This window comes from Artemia franciscana, chromosome 13, assembly GCF_032884065.1.
Source record: "Artemia franciscana chromosome 13, ASM3288406v1, whole genome shotgun sequence".
In the NCBI taxonomy this organism is placed as follows: Eukaryota; Metazoa; Arthropoda; class Branchiopoda; order Anostraca; family Artemiidae; genus Artemia; species Artemia franciscana.
In genome coordinates this window covers 10626301-10642929 of record NC_088875.1, presented here as the reverse complement: position 1 = coordinate 10642929, position 16629 = coordinate 10626301, and the positions used below count along the sequence as shown (strand labels likewise).

The window sequence follows — 16629 nt, the reverse complement described above, 5'->3', positions numbered from 1 at the left end:
CTTGTTTGTTATTTATTTATAAATAACTATTATTTATAAATGTTATTTATTATTTTATATGAAATACACTTATCTATCTATATATATATAAAGGAATGCACTATGCTTAGATCAGCTTAAAAGCTGTAACCTGGCCTTATAATTTGACGATAGACCACCAACTGCTTACTATATATTCCTTGTTTGGTTTACTCTATATCCTGTTTCGTTTTTAAACTTATTAGGTCATAATGTTACTATTATTATCTCAGTGTGGTAATTTCTTATCATAATGGTTATTATTTTTTTTGTGCTAATACGAGAATCCAACTTAACGCAGGTAAGTCAGCAATAATTCAATCCCAGTTTAATTTTTAAGTTAATGAAAAAAGACTGGGGGTTGTGGAGAAAAAAACATTTTTCATATTTTTATGGTTATTTTTTCAATATTTGAAAGAAATAGGCCCAGTTGTATTGAGTGATATGAATAAATAATTGAATTTTATAATAGGTGACAGAGGAGCCAAAGGAGATTTGGGAGCTGATGGTCCTCGAGGACCAATGGGATTGCAAGGAGTATCAGGCGTAAAAGGTGATAGAGGCGATACCGGACCTGCTGGCATAACTGGGTTGCCAGGTGCACAGGGCTCAATGGGTCCGCAGGTAAGCTTCTAATTTTTATTCAAGATAATTTTGTTTAAGCAATTGAAAAGCTTGAGCAGAAACATTTCAGTGGTTGTGTTAAGATAATATTTATCTATTTGTATATTTGAAGACACTTCTCCAATAACATAAAAAATTCGAAGCGATGAGGAAAAAAGGCATAGTTTTTTATATTAATAAAAAAAACTTTAACAGCATGTAAGTATAGTAACCTATACGAAAAAAAACAACAATTTAGTTACATGAGAACCGTAAAGTTAGCATCAACAAATATGACATTTTTCACTTTTCTTCCAGAGAAGAATGGTAACTTGTATCACCATTCATAGTCCATAGCAGTAGATTATTGAAAAAGTATTCATTTAAAGAACGTTTAAAGATCAAACGCCCATTTTAAATTGCAAAAGAGATTACACCCCCCAAGAAGTTGCCAATATAAATCAGAAAATAACAAGTATGACTTTAGGCAAGCGCAATTCAAAGAAGAAAAATTCAGTATTAATATGTTTGTTTAAGCTACAAGGTGTCGTTAGCGAACGTGGAAAACACAAAACAGAACAATAATAGCGAAAATTCAAAAGCAATTTGAACTATGAACAGGTGAAAAGGACTACAAAATAAAAGCATAACAAATCCAAATATAAAAACAATAAAGCCTTCAATTTACCAGGGACAATTTATCACAGGCTTTTTATAGTCTAAACAAAAAATTTTAACCCAATAAGAATTCGCAGTTAATTTTATTTTTTGTCGTCAGCATTGCCACAGAGAATTTAAAATATCTTCAATTGCCTAAAATATCAAAACATTTAATAACAATAATGTAAATACTTCGTGTCTGAAAATATACGTTTAATATATATATACTTCCTCAACACTCCCGAGCTAAGTACTAAAATTCCAAGGTCTCAGGTAAACTTTTATGGAATGGCACTCCTGCTTGTTGTGAAATCCTATTTCTGATAAATGTTTTATTTAATATAAAGATTGGTCGCCATCTACTCCCCAAGATACTTTTTAGGATAGATATAAAGGAATTAAGCTCCAGTCTGTTGTTCCACATGATGTATTCTTTCACTGTTAGAAATATTGTCTGGTTAGAAGAGTATAAAATACTGAAAAACTCATACTTTTAACTAATTTTTTATTTATGTCTTTTTCCAGGGAGAGCCGGGTCCTCTAGGACCAGCTGGCGAGAAAGGCGAAAAGGGAGATGCTGGAGCAATAGGCTCTACTGGTCCGGCAGGTACCCCAGGAAAACCTGGTGAACAAGGTCCTTCAGGACCGCTTGGTGACCGTGGTCCGATGGGAGAGCCAGGGCCAAGAGGAGAGATGGGACCAATTGGGCCTGTTGGCCCTCCTGGTCCAGCTGGCTTCCCTGGACTAAAAGGTGATCGTGGAAAGCCTGGACCCGATGGTGAGCCGGTAAGAATCTCCTGTATTAAAATTTCAAATTTCTAAGGCTTTTATCTAAGGCAACATTCAAATTAAACATGCGTATAACCTAAACATATGTAATTAAATCAGCATATAAATTGAACACGGGCGTATCAACACGTAAATTAAATTAACTCTAAAAACTGTTTTCGAAAGAATTAAAATATATCTGATGGAACTTGTTAATGTCACTATTCCTGATTGGAAATCAACCCAGTTTAATGTAGCTTTACCGCCTACCCAAAGCTGGAGTACAGTAAGTAAATTCTGTTTGGTACCCTCTCGTATGGTCTATATTTTTGATATACCCAAATTTATACTTACCATTTATTGAGAAGTAAGAGTAATCATTGAATTTCTAAGACTAGTGGCAAACCATCAAGACAAGATAAATCAAAGAAATAAATCATTAGTTATATAATAAAAAAATATAATGTAATCAATAATGTGATATTAAATGATACATAAATATCATAATGAAAAATCATTAGGATAACTCAGTAAGATAATCATAAGATAAGGACATTGTTGTGAATGAATTATTAATTTGCTCATATAAAATATCCCCAGTCCTGGAACCGGGTGTCAAGGTGACCAGGGTGTCATAATGGAAGAAAAAGTAACAGATACATATGTAAGATATTTTTTACCTGTTGGATATAAATTCCCTGTTGAATATTCTAGCTTTTAAGTAGTACTAGCCTACCAAATTTTAAAGATGGTAACTATTTAAAATCAATAGTAATTTTTAACTGCAAAGACTCGTAGATGACCAAATAGCACATCCAAGTTTATTTTGCTTGTATTCTTACTTGGCGGAAAAAAAAATTATGAGTGATAATCAAACTATTTTACTTTCCAGGGCCAGCCTGGAATGAAAGGAGAATCTGGACCTCAAGGACAAGAAGGACCGCCTGTAAGTACAAAACATTTCAAAATGAATTTTCTGAGGCCAAATCAATTGAGACTAATTTTTATACGAGGATCTAGTATCAAAGCTCTAAACTAACTTTTAATTTGTGACTTTCTGTAGGATCCTTTGGTATTTGAAAGATGGAGTTCCTTTTATGTTAGAAAAGATGGAGATTATTTGGTATTAGAAGAGATAAAGGACCTTTTGTATTAGAAAATATGATGATCCTTTGATATTAGAAAAGATGGAGATCCCTTGGAATTAGAAAAGATAGAGATCCTTTGGTATTAGAAAAGATGGAACCAATAGGCCTTTGGTCTCCATGGCTAAAGCCTGGGACCTAGGCTAAAAAAAACACAGCTTCTGGCGGAATCAAAGTTTTGTTTCCGTTAATTATCTGGTAAAAGCTAATATATTAAATATTTATAGATAATCCGGTAAAAATTGAGGTACCAATTTTGTTCAGCATAGTTGAATGTCCAATAATTTTATCTCATGGGATAACACTAAGTAGATACGGATTTGAGTGTCTCTTCATCTTTACTGATAGCGCAGGATTCATCAATCAATACTGAAAAATTATCATAACTAATAATTTCTTTGATTTGGTGCAAGTACCAATCTCCCGATTTTCTACCTTCGGCCGGGGGTGCAGACAGTCTCCTCATTTATTTCTATGCATTTTAAGTGTGAAACGTCTCTCATTGTTTGCATTCAATTTCATTACTTAGTTTTTGTGGGCGTTTAGCATCACAGTCATGATTATTTTAAATATTACGGGAAAGTGTGATGTTGTCCCCAAAATCCCAAATTTCAGTAAACACTGTAAAACAATATCTTTTGCTGCTTAAAAATGGCTAAAAAAAATCTAAATATCTCCATGAAGGATCCCTCTAAAATTCTATAGCCGCTTGATGTGGTCCACGCTCCTGAAATAAAAAGTGAATACATTTTGTATTTTTGTATATAGGGCTTGAAACCTCCCGTCTAAACTTTTTGGACGTGCTGAATTCAATGGTATAATTTTCAATGAAATCACTCCCCTTTTTAGAGGATGTTTCCCTCGTTTTTCTGAAATTAGGTAAGTTTATTCTAATAGCATTTCATAGGTAACATTAAAATTAATGAATTTAAAATTTTTGTACCTGCAATACAAGAAAACTTTGTTTATGCCGTATCAAGATTAATGATTCCATTCAGAGGAATTAACGGTTTGAAACACTATGCCGTAATCACTGACAAAACTCCGCCTATTTTCAGAGCTGTCAGTTCTTTGCTTAAGGGGGTTGTTTGAAAAAGAATTAAAACATTTATTGTATTTCAGTTAGAAACTAAACAGAAGTCGTGAGGGTTGTTGTTTAAAATCGAGGATGTTCCCCTTATGTATTTTTGGGATATTGAACTCATCAATATCATAATTGAATTAAGTATATCATTATTAGAAGTGGTGATGTTGGAATTAGAAGTGGTGATCTAATATTTTTTAAAAATGTGTAATTTATATTTTTGTAGTTTACAGCCTTTAAAGGGGTTGTTCTACAATTAATTTATTCTAAATATTGAGGTGGCGTATTTATTTCACAAACCCTGTCGAGTTCATCAGTTTTCTAAAGATTTGGTTCAAAAGTGGATTTCCGACAGCTTATAACACTATTCTACGTTGTAATTTCATGCCATATGTCATTATTTTATGCCAAAATTAATTTTGCTACTGCTCTCTATGTTTATTCTTTAGTAATTCATCATTGACCTTTTTTCAGGGTAGAGATGGTCGACCAGGTGCAAGAGGCGCAACAGGAAACCCTGGTGTTAAAGGAGATCGAGGTGACCAAGGATTAACAGGATCAGAAGGTGTCCGTGGACTTCCTGGTCCTCAGGTTAGTTTTGACTTTTATGAGGGGAAGGCTGGTAGCTTTTAATTCCTGCTATGGCAGGAATAGGTTTAAAAAATGAGTAAGATCAAAATATGAAATATTTTGTGAAATGAGTGGATTTTTGTAATAAATAAAGTGGCAAATGTATAATCTATACAAAGTGCTATAAACTATGGTGATGCATTATTTGAAAATAATATTCGAAATGGTAGAATTAAGTTTATTCTTTTCATTGGTGATTTAAATTGCAGGTCTACTGGGAGGTAATTTATCATTCTTACTTTTTTCTACAGTTCCTGGGATGTGAATAAAACGTTATTTTTTTTCAAAAAAAAAAATCAAAATCCATATTACTAAAAACGAAAAATTGAAAAAAATTACAATTTAACTTAAATGTAATTGGTTGTTTAGCCCATAACAGACCGTGTGGAAAACATTTCATTGATTAAAAAATGTTCAAATCAATCCTTCTGATTTTGATCAAAAACAATTCACCCCAGAACTAAAAATGGTGTCCGAAAAATTCACTTTTTGTGTTTTGAATTGCAAACTATATGACGACTTAGAAAACTGACCTTAATTGGTCTTAGAAAAAGTTCTAATTCTGATTCTTGGCAACTGTCAAATAGTGACTCAGTTGTATTATTTTGTTTGCAAATCAGTCTTACAATTGTTTATCTTTACGCAGAATAATAATTGAAAATAAGATTTTTTTTTTGACTTTCAAGTTTGACTTTCTTTTATTATTCTAATTTTTCACTTATATTGACAACTGATCAAAATTTGTTATATTTTATAATGATTTTCACTTTTGTTTTTCCTTTTTTGTATTTTTCTTTCTTCGTTATTTGCTTTTGTAACGCTTTTCTTTTAAATTATAAAAGGGTTGGGATTCCGCTCCCTATATATTTTCCGGTCTCAATTTTTTTTTATACAAAATTCTATATTGATAGTTTTCTACCTTTATATGTCGTATATGTTGTAACCCGTTGATTGCATTTTCCTTGTTTTCGTCTCGGTTTTTGGTCTTTTCTATTTTCTCCTATGTTGGACTTTCTTTTTATTCTAGTTTTTCACATATGTAAACGCATTTTTAGCATTTTTCATAGTTTAAAGTGATTTTCTTTTTTTATCTTTTTTTCTTATTTCTTATTTCCTTTCGCAATGATTTTCATTTAATCCCTAAAAATGATTTGTTAAGGAAATTCTAAATTATGATGAAGATCACACTGCCTTTCCATAATACAAATACAGAAGATTATAAGTACTAATGAGGATGTCCTAAGTAATAATGGGAATAAGTCCTAATTATTCTCTCTTCTGTATTTGTAAAATTCTAAATTAATAATTTTCATCTTTTAGATATAGTATTTTTTTTTTAACCCGTTGATTGCATATTTTATGCTTTTTTCTCTGTTCGTATTGAGGTCCATGGTCGACTTTCTTTTAATTCCAATTTTTCACGTATGTTGCCACCCGATCAATATTTTTTATAGTTCATAATTATTTTCTGTTTTTGTTTTCCTTTTCATCTTTCTCATTTCCTTTTTGTGGTGATTTTCTTTTAAATTATAGATGGGGGCATTCTGCCTCCTTTGTATGTTTCCTTATCACAACGACCTTTTACAAAATTCTAGTACTCTAGTACCTTTAATGTTGTGTTTTCTTATTGATATCGTATTCTATACTTCTTTCTCTGTTCGTATTGTCTTTCATAACCTATTCTGTTATTTCAAGTATTTTCACAACTGATAAATATTTCTTATAATTTATAAATTATAAGATCATTTTCTTTTTTTGTAGGGAAGTCCAGGTATTGCTGGACCACCTGGGCCACAAGGCAACATGGGTTTCCCTGGCAAACAGGGTGCTCCTGGCCCAGCTGGGCCACCTGGACCTCCTGGAGAAGCTATTTTTGTCAGAGGTGGAGGCGGTGGAGGTGATGGTGCTACTGGTGCCACAGGAGCTCAAGGAGTACCAGGTCCACCAGGAATTGTGAGTTTTTTTTCCTTTTTATAAAAAGCTCTTAAATCCTAAAAAGAATAGAATAATAATATATTTTTTAAACAGTATTATATTTAAGGCTTGTTATTCATACAAAAAGCATTTATTTTCATAAATGATATTTCATCGTATAAAATACTTAAATTTTTTAGCTGCTTCATGGTAAAATGACATACTGAAGCAGTAGTCTATCCTAATGGTGCCTCCGTTGGCAATTTCTAGGGGGCAGACAATTTTTAGGGGGGTTAATATGCAAAGAAATATTCAAGTGGTTAAGAGTAAAGTGATTCCTATTCACATATTTCACATAGAAAAATTGTTCTACTTAGCAAGTTATCTTTGTGTGACCACATAAATTTGCAAAATATTTTCAAAAAACTGCCATGCATTACCAGATTTTATTGGGGAAATATAGCATTTTGCATAAAGTTAAATAACATCAGAGGTGGACTGGGAGCGAATAGTTAAGAGGGCATTTGTGTTAGGTGGCCCTACCTATAACCCTCCTTATAAAAGGAATTCGTTTTGTTGTTTTTCATGTTTAAGGGGTTTTTTGTGCTGTCAAACTCTTTGCTAAAAATGTTAGCTGACTGGTTTTTGTTTGGACGGCGGAAACACAATGGTTAACTAACAGAAATAAATTATCCAACAAGTATTTGATTTGTTACAGATGTTTTCTAACAATGTTAGCAAACAGTTTTAGTTGGACGGCGGAAACACTATTGTTGGGAAAATTGTTAGCTAATAGTTTTTTTTTGGACGGTAGAAAAACTCCTTAAATCAGAAAAGACCTCGAATAATGAGTGAAAATTGGGATCGACTTCATTGCCGCCGAAATTTCCACTGCCAAGCAAATTAGTACTGCCTTCTAAGTAAGAAGTAGGCTTAAAGTAGGAAGAAGACTGATACCACTAATCATTTTTGTGCCCTGACATTCTCCCTGACATCGGGATGACGATCCCTGACCCCCTGACGATCTCCCTGATGTTCGGGTGGACTCGTTGTTGCTCAGGTTTTCACACAAAGGGAGAGCGGCGTCGTATTTTCAGTTGTATAAAATTTTCAGATTTTCACTTTCATCATTTAAATTTTGGCCAAAGAACATTCATGTTATTAGTCATCTTCAGAAGGATGCTTAACACCGCTGAGAGTTTTTCGAATTTCCATCAGAACACAAGATATATATTTTGATCAGATAAAGAACAAAATAACTGGACTAAAAGAGGAAAAAAACTACTCCACTGACAAAAGGATTGTTAGAGTCTTCGAATTACTTTTCACGTCTTCTAAATCATCTTCAAACTGTACCGAATCAAGCTGCTCCAGCTCATGTAACAACAACAGAAATGCTTCCGAGAGATCATCTGATATTGTGGTTCTGAATCTCGTCTTAAAGAGCTTCAGTTTTCTAAAGGATGTTTCTCAGCTGACTTAAGAAAATGGAAGTGTCAGCAGATATTCGTAGGCCAGAAAAACCAAAGTGTAAGCTGTTGGGTACACATTGAGCCTTAATAACAGCCGATACATGCAAATTATGCGGTTGTTGCACGAACCGCAAGAATTTGAGTCTCACACATCAGCCTCTCCACATTCAGATCCAAGTTCATCAGACCGGGACCTATCCCGGCTGTTTTTATGACCCGTGCTAACAAGTTTGTCGTAAACTGAGGCAGAGCTTTTCAGCTCTGACCTCAGCTCGTCATGAGAAACCTTTGCCATCTCTGAAGTGTTTCGAAAGGCCGACTCTGGCATTTCACCTTGACGCACGAGGCTGAACGTAATGGGCTGCAAGAAATATACCTTGGAAAAAGGCTGTTTGTTGTCTGAAAATCTTTCTTTCAAAATGTTTGTTATTTGATCAATTACTAACCTGAACGCTTCGACTTGAAATCGCTGCTTCGGATCTCCAAGTTGAGAATCTTTTGCCGTTTCTCTCGGAACGCACTTTTTCTTGGCAGCACGACAAGCTGGTAGTTCTGAGCTGATTTTAAGGTCCAATGAAGTGGTCTCTAGAAGGCCCTGAATCTCTGACACGAACTTGAGGGCGTTTTCTTTGACGCTTTCGAAGGAAATGCTCTCTAGATTCTTTCTTGCTTTATAAACCATTTTCCAGGCCGTCAAAAAGTCCAATGCTTCTGTTCGGAGATACCTTGAAATAGGGCCAACGACTTCGAACGCAAAAAGAAAGAAATGAGCGGTTAGGATTGTTTTGCACTCTGTAAGCTTACTCACCAGTGAATCACCTTCAGATAAATTGTAGAGACGAAAGAACTGCTTGTTTTCACTGAGGACACAACGTGCACTGCATTTAATTAATCTCTCAATGGTTAAAGGACATTTCCCGTCGGAACTGAAACGGTCTAAAATCATACCTTTATGTAAAGGTGGGGACCCCTCAGATCCCTGTAATTGGCGACCAATTTCCATTTTACCTTTATTTAGTAAAATTTATGAAAAAGTTATTTATAAACGATTGTATGATTTTTTGGATTCGAAGAAAATTTTGTATAATGGACAGTTTGGTTTCAGAAGTAAACATTCCACTAGTCATGCAGTACACCATCTTTTAAGTTTTGTTGATAATGCGTTTGAAAATAATATGGTTCCTTTAACTGTTTTTGTAGATTTCCGTAAGGCTTTTGACACTGTTGATTTTAATACTCTTTTAAGTAGACTAAGTGGGCTTGGGTTAGGTAGTACTTGTGTAAAGCGGTTTTCGTCGTATTTGCATAGCCGGACTATCAAAGTTGCTTTATCAGATATATTAAGCAGAGAGTTCGGTGTTAAGTTTGGAGTGCCTCAAGGTTCCGTGCTGGAACCTTTACTTTATCTTATTTATGTTAATTCGTTGGCTTCACATGTTGGAGTTGAAGCGCTGACCTCTTTCGCGGAGGACACTGCGATAACAGTAATTGGTAGTTGTTTGGTGCAGGTTGTAAATAAGGCTAATTTAGCACTTGCACGTTTGCGCAGTTTTACAGTAGGTAGTTCCCTAGCAGTTAACGCATCTAAAACAAATTACATTATCTTTAGTAGAACAGGTAGGTTACTACTTAATGATAATAATAACATTTTTTTGGACATTTACCCATTAAACAAGTTTTTGAAATTAGGTATTTGGGGTTTTATTTAGATAATAATATTAGTCGGAAAAAAGCATTGGTGCTTTTAGCATTGGTGCTAAAATGGCTAGGAGTCTAGGAATTTTGAGACGTGTAAAAAGAAAACTTTTCCATTCAAGATTTCAAAAATCATTTATTTTTCCCTTGTTCATCCTTATATAGATTATGGTTGTGTTCATTTGGCTAGCAATTTCTTTTCTAATTATAAAAGGATCCAGATTTTACAAAATAAAAGCATTCGATTGATTGGGGACATAAAAGAGCAGGTTGAATACAAAACTATTGCTAGCTTTTCCCGGTGTAATGTTTTAAATGTTGGTCAGATTCGTGACTACCAGGCACCAATTTTTATGTTCCAGAGCATGAAACATACATGCCCTGAGTATTTTCATGATTATTTTCCCATGAATCAGGAGTACCATAATTATGATACAAGAAATTCACAACTTTTAAGCCATGAACAAAGAAAAACAGTTAGATCATCATATGTGGTTCGTAATCTGGGGCCTTCTGTTTGGAATAGTCTGCCGGCTGGCATCAGGGAGTCTGTCACTTTATATGAGTTTAAAAATAAATTGAAAACATTTTATTTAAGTAATAGATTTTGAAGGGCAGGAGGTTTTTGATGTCTTTTTTGCAGTTTCTTGGTGTGGGGTAGGGGCTGAATACCGGTAAATAATATTTAATAGGATTATTTTGTTGCATTTTGTGCATGTGTATGTGTTGTTGTTTTTTATATATAAGATAGGCTAGGTGGTTAATCATGAGATGTTATGTTTAGATATTTATTTATAAGATGTAAATCATAATATGAAATTGCAGCACAAGTCCTTAGGACTTTCTTTTTGCTGCAATAATTTATTAGTGTTGTCATTTTTATTTATGTTTGTATTGTGGATAAAATAAAATTTACCTACCTACCTACCTACCATCTAAGTAAAGGCCGGCCACCGTACGTCACCGGAGAAGATCCAAACAAACGACTTCTTTTTTGCCCACCAACGACAGGCTCTGCGGATTAAGGATAACAGATTGCCGAAGATAGTCCTTGTCGGCCATCCATCCAGGGCCAAATGAAAAGCAGGTAGCCCCCAAATAGGGTGGGAGGATTTCGTAGGGACAGATTTAAGGGAAATGGGAACTCCTTGGAAGGGTGAAAGAGGAGGGCTTTGAATAGATTGGGATGGAGGAGAAGTGCGCATCTGTGTTGACCTTAGGCGGATTGGTGCTACAGGTAGTTGTTAGAAGTAGTAGCAGCAGGTACAGATTCAGCCCAGAATAGGACTGGCATAAGTGCAGGTGTGACTCATAGCTTGTGAGGGAGGGTGGGGGTTTCCGTAATCTTGCTATTTGCACACCTACAAGAAGGGTTTGTGAAACCTTAACAAAAATTATTCGGAAGTAAAATCTAGTGTCCAGTTTATACTCTTGCGGTGTCCAGATAACCCGGTGTCTGCAGAACATGAGACATTTGTAGGCGACTGTACCATGCTTTGCACAAGTTTTTTTGCTCCAGTGGCAAAATTTTTTTTATCATATACGAAATAAATTTCTTTGATGCCCTCCACAACAAAAGGTGTAATCTACCTTCCAACAAATCCTCTGAGTATTCTTGAATTGTTTGAACATTTTTTGAGGTTTTGTCCTAACTAGATATTAGCAAGTTTCTCAGATTTTTTTTTACAAGGTGATCTGGAAATTAACGTAACTTATCACTCATTGTACTACTGATTACTGTTTTAATGCTCCATAATTGCTCCATATTGCTGTCCATAGATCTGGATCTTACGCCCTGATATGATTGGAAAAAAAAACCCTAAAGTGATTTCAGTTTATTTTTAAGAGACTGGTATCGTCGTGATGCTCGGAACATTATCTGAGACGCATCAAAAACTAAAACTTTCGATTATATTCCATAGATATCACACTTCCACTTGGAAGTCAAAATTTCCCGACAGACATACTTTTCCCTTATTAGTGGTTCATATTTTTACTTTTAAAGGCAAGGGGGATATCGCTTGGGTAGCATACATTACTACTGAGTCCTTTTTCTATAGTCATTCTATTGGACTCTCGCTTTTCCTTGTTACTAAGGCCAGTTAGACTTTTTGTATGTGACTTTCTAAAATTTTAATAAATTATATCGAAGCTTGACGATTAACCTGAGCACAATTAACTTGAACACGATTAACCAAACGATTTTTTGGAAGTAACATTTTCTTCAACAAGGAAATCCTTCCATGTGTATTTTGAAGAATAACCTCGGAGCATATAGTTTATACAAAATTTTGTCCTATTCCTTGCGCCTTAAGAAGCAGCGGGTTGACAACTTAAGAAGTAAACTAATTCTAGTGATGGATGTCCATATTTTGTTTAGAAGTATATTATGTTTCCTTATAACATATCTAAAATTGTTTATATTCTTGTAGTCAGGAGTATGAGCAGTCCGATTTGCTGTTGAGGTAAATCCTAAGCATCTTAATAAGGCTTCTTTTGTTAGAGAAATGAAGGGTAGTTTTTTTTTGAGTGTGTGTTCTCAGTGTTCATGTTCTGTAAGGCGTTTTGTGTTTTGCTTCAGATCCTTGTTTAATAATTCTAGCAAATATCCAACAGAGACACTACTTGGTTTCGAAAATAACGTCAATTAAAAATCAGGGTGTTTGTAATGCTAGAGCCTGCATCATCATCTTGTTCTTCATTTTCAGAACCCGAATCAAACAAGTCTTTGATTTTCTCAGTGTTCGCGCCTTTCTTGCATAGTGGCGTTTAAGTAAATCTTGCAGAAATGGTCTTATAGGATCTTCATTATTCAGCAATAGTTCTGCTGAACACAAAAGTTGGGGCTGGGCGCATTTCCTATACCAGAATTTCTCTTACACAGATTCCTCTGCAGAGTTTGGACTTTTATCTTTTGGCTCAGCTTTGGCTCAAAGCTGATATAGTCTGGTATCTAGAGATAACTTATAAACTGTTCGGATGGGGCAAAGTTGGAGCCAATTTTCCCAAATCAAGTGTAAATGACAGTGAAAACTGAAAAATGAGCCATATAGTAGCTGCTATCTATAGAGCCATTAGAACACAAAAGTTGGTGCTGGGCGCATTTCCTATACCAGAATTTCTCTTACACAGATTCCTCTGTAGAGTTCGGACTTTTATCTTTTGGCTCAGCTTTGGCTCAAAGCTGATATAGTCTGATATCTAGAGATAACTTATAAACTGTTCGGATGGGGCAAAGTTGGAGCCAATTTTCCCAAATCAAGTGTAAATGACAGTGAAAACTGAAAAATGAGCCATATAGTACCATAAAAGTAAAGATATACTAAAGAAAACTGACCTGCTTCTGTGGATACTTGGATTGTGCAGGCTTATTTTAGTTTTGACCAAATTTTAGAGAAACTAAATTCCAGCTGGGGGGGGGGGGGGCAAACTGGGGTCTGTCCCATAGCAAATTACGACCCTGGTCAACTTTCTCAGGCTCTTTGCTTTTGAAGGGCAGCTTTAAACTTTTACATATTTAGAAACATCGGAAAAACTACATTTTTGTATGCATATACGTTAAAAAATCCTTCTTTCAGATTTTCCTGCCATTAGCACAATTTGCCCCTTAGTCCTTAGCTAAGAGACATAAAATCTCTAAGGCTAAAGACCCTAAAAACTACATGATGATATATACTTACTTCTTCGAACATTATCCTTGCCTGAGTAAAATAAGTGATTATATCTGATGCGTCTGCTTCAACTCCAACTGATATCTAACTGCTGTTGCAGTTAAATGCCTAACAGAGTGCATTTCATTGTCCGCATAATCTTTAACGGGAGGAATTTTTATGTGAGGGAAATTCTCCTATAAAAATTCTACACGGGTGGGGGCATTAAGAAATTATGGAATACAAAAACAAGTTTTCAACTGAAAGTATGGAGTCGCGTTGAAACTAAAAACGAACAAAGGTCATTCCGTGTGTAAGAGCTGCCCCCTCTATCCCTCTCTCGTTACACTACAAAAAAAAACGCTGGAAAAGAAATTGTTCAAATAATAAAGGATTTCGTAATTTAATACCTTTTTAAGTTTTTTTATTGAATAAATATAAAAAAACTCTACAACTCTACAAAAGGGCCAGAGGACCGTTAACTGGGAAAACAGAAATTAACACTATATGTGTATCCTTTAGAGATTACTGAGCTAGGTCTAGGCTAAAATAAATAAGAAGTAGTACTCACACGAAGACAAGCGATCTCCGCATCACCTAACAACAAAAACAAATAGATTATCGTTTTTATTGTTAGTGTTGGCCCTCACTTTGCAATCGGATAGAGACTGAGTAAACAATCGTGACGCAGATAAGCTCATTAAAGCGCAATAAATGGGTCATGGTACGAACTTGAAACTTGTATATTGTATTTGAAATTTTGTCCATATATTACTCTCGCAACTGTGGATATGGATGTTCTCAACAGATATCACGCACCAGGTGTATAATAAAATAGGTTCTTCGGGAGCTCCTCATAAACAAGCAAGTGACATAGACTGAAATATTGATTGTTTCAATTGAAGCGATCTTTGACTTAATCTATATACTTAATTACTAACTGTTAGTGATATTTTGATGGGGAATAGGGTAAATAGTTTCACAGTGGTAACTAATCTTCCCTAAACGGCACCTGTTGATGACAATAGATTCAAATCCGAAAGACACATTAGAAAAGTTTCTGGAATAGTATACATCAGATTTCACTGACACTATTTTTAAAAGCACCCTTCTATGATAAATCCGATGAAAAATACGCTTACAAATGTCGTTTGGATTTATTGAAACCCCAAAGTGGAAATCCAATAGATAAAAAATTTGAATTTCAACTTTAAATAATTAAATTTGAATCAAATTTAAATAATTAAATTCCATATTACTATCGTCTAATTGAACAGTTAGATAATTCCATGCCACAATAGTGTTCATTAAACAAATTTGAATGCTGTTAATAAGTTTAAAGTAATTAAGAATTCTAGGGAATACTTAGATCACTTAAGTTTCTTTAGATGACACCTGATGAACTTATGTCTAGCAAACACTATTTTTCAGCCTGGTGAGAGAGGAGCAAGAGGAATGCGTGGGATGACAGGTCGGCCAGGAGTTCCTGGAATATCTGGATCATCAGGACCTCCAGGCACTCAAGGTGTACCTGGTCCAAGAGGCAACCCTGGAATACCAGGATCTCCAGGTATGCCTGGAAAAACTTATAGTGAGGCTGACTTGAAAGATATATGTGCAGCCGTTCTCAGAGGTGAGTGCTTACAAAGTTATAGGTTCGATATATCTTTAAGGACTTAATGTCAGGGTTGCCATTACGGTCAATTTCAAGTACTGCAATTTCCCAAAGTTGCGTGCTACACAATGATTTTTGGTGCTACAGCTAACAAGAGGTGAGTTACAGTTTAAAAATTGGAAATCTTTTATTCATACTTGTTAATTGGGTGCACCCCAAGGACCTTTAAATCTTTAAGAACTTAAGGTCAGGTTTACCATTACGGTCAATTTCTAAAGTGGTGTAATTTCCCAAAGTTGCTTGCTACACAGTGATTTTTGGTGCTAAAGTCAACAAGAGGTGAGTTACAGTTTAAAAACTTGAAATCTTATATTACAGGGTTTTGATTACGAAGTTATAGGTTCATATATCTTTAATGACTGAAGGTAGCTTTTGTACTTGGGGTATGACGTCACAAAACAAAATATGATGAATGGGGGTACCTAACCATTCTCTGGAGGAGGGTCTCTCTTTTTCCTCCGAATTAGTTCGAATTCCAATAATTTTTAGAATTACCAAAAAAGAGGCTGCTAGCAATGTGCGCGATGCTAAATGATGTCACAGATCATACCCAAGCCAAGGGGTTTAGAAAACCGATAAGACAGAATACTTTGATGCTTCAATGTGGGTTTACTAGGAATTAAATACTGATACTAAAAACTACTATCCAGCAGAATAAAAAAGAGAAAAAAAAGGTAAACACAATTTAATTTTATTTGAATTTTCAGTCGCAATTAACGGTTTAAATATATTTCGATCCAAGCTAAAAATTTTCCCATAATAGACAGAATCTCTTTATTTTATTGTACATGAAAATGTGTTTCTAATTGTTTAGTACGCAAAAATTTAGAAAGTACGCAAATAAAGTAAAAAAAAAAATAAAATAAAGAAAAGTACGCAAAAAGTTCTCCTTTATTAAGATAAGATTTGTAAATCATAGGCAGCAAAATAACGCTGCCAAAGTAAAGAACAATGTTCCCACTCAATCAACAATGCAATTTTTTTTTTTAAACCATGGTATTTCGTATAGAAGGAGTTGTCGTAGAAACTTAAAAAAGGCTTGTTCGATTGCAAATTAAGAGGGATAGCGCCCTTTTTAATAGTCGAAAGTGATTGGACGGTGAATAGCCCCCCTCCTCGTCCAACGCCCATCATTAACCCAAACACATCCAATCAAAATTTTAGATAGCCCACCATGTTCAACATGGTGGGAAAGTCCAAAAATTATGTCTTTGAGGATGAAATCTCCCCCATGGCCCTCAGGGTAAGGGTTGTAATTTATGCCCTGGGGGTATATAAAGTTTTTATAAAAAGGTGGTTATATAAACTTCGGAGG

At 34.8% G+C, this 16629-nt stretch overlaps 1 protein-coding gene across 1 annotated transcript in view; it reads left to right on the top strand.

Annotated features, from left to right (window-relative positions):
- Nucleotides 1-16629, top strand: part of LOC136034504 (collagen alpha-1(I) chain-like) — a 104926-nt gene that overhangs the window by 70592 nt on the left and 17705 nt on the right. Inside the window, exons 14-19 of the mRNA XM_065715723.1 lie at nt 491-642; nt 1807-2067; nt 2942-2995; nt 4753-4869; nt 6670-6861; nt 15071-15272. Of these exons, the coding sequence (XP_065571795.1) occupies nt 491-642; nt 1807-2067; nt 2942-2995; nt 4753-4869; nt 6670-6861; nt 15071-15272 (978 nt within the window). The remainder of the gene's footprint in view (nt 1-490; nt 643-1806; nt 2068-2941; nt 2996-4752; nt 4870-6669; nt 6862-15070; nt 15273-16629) is intronic.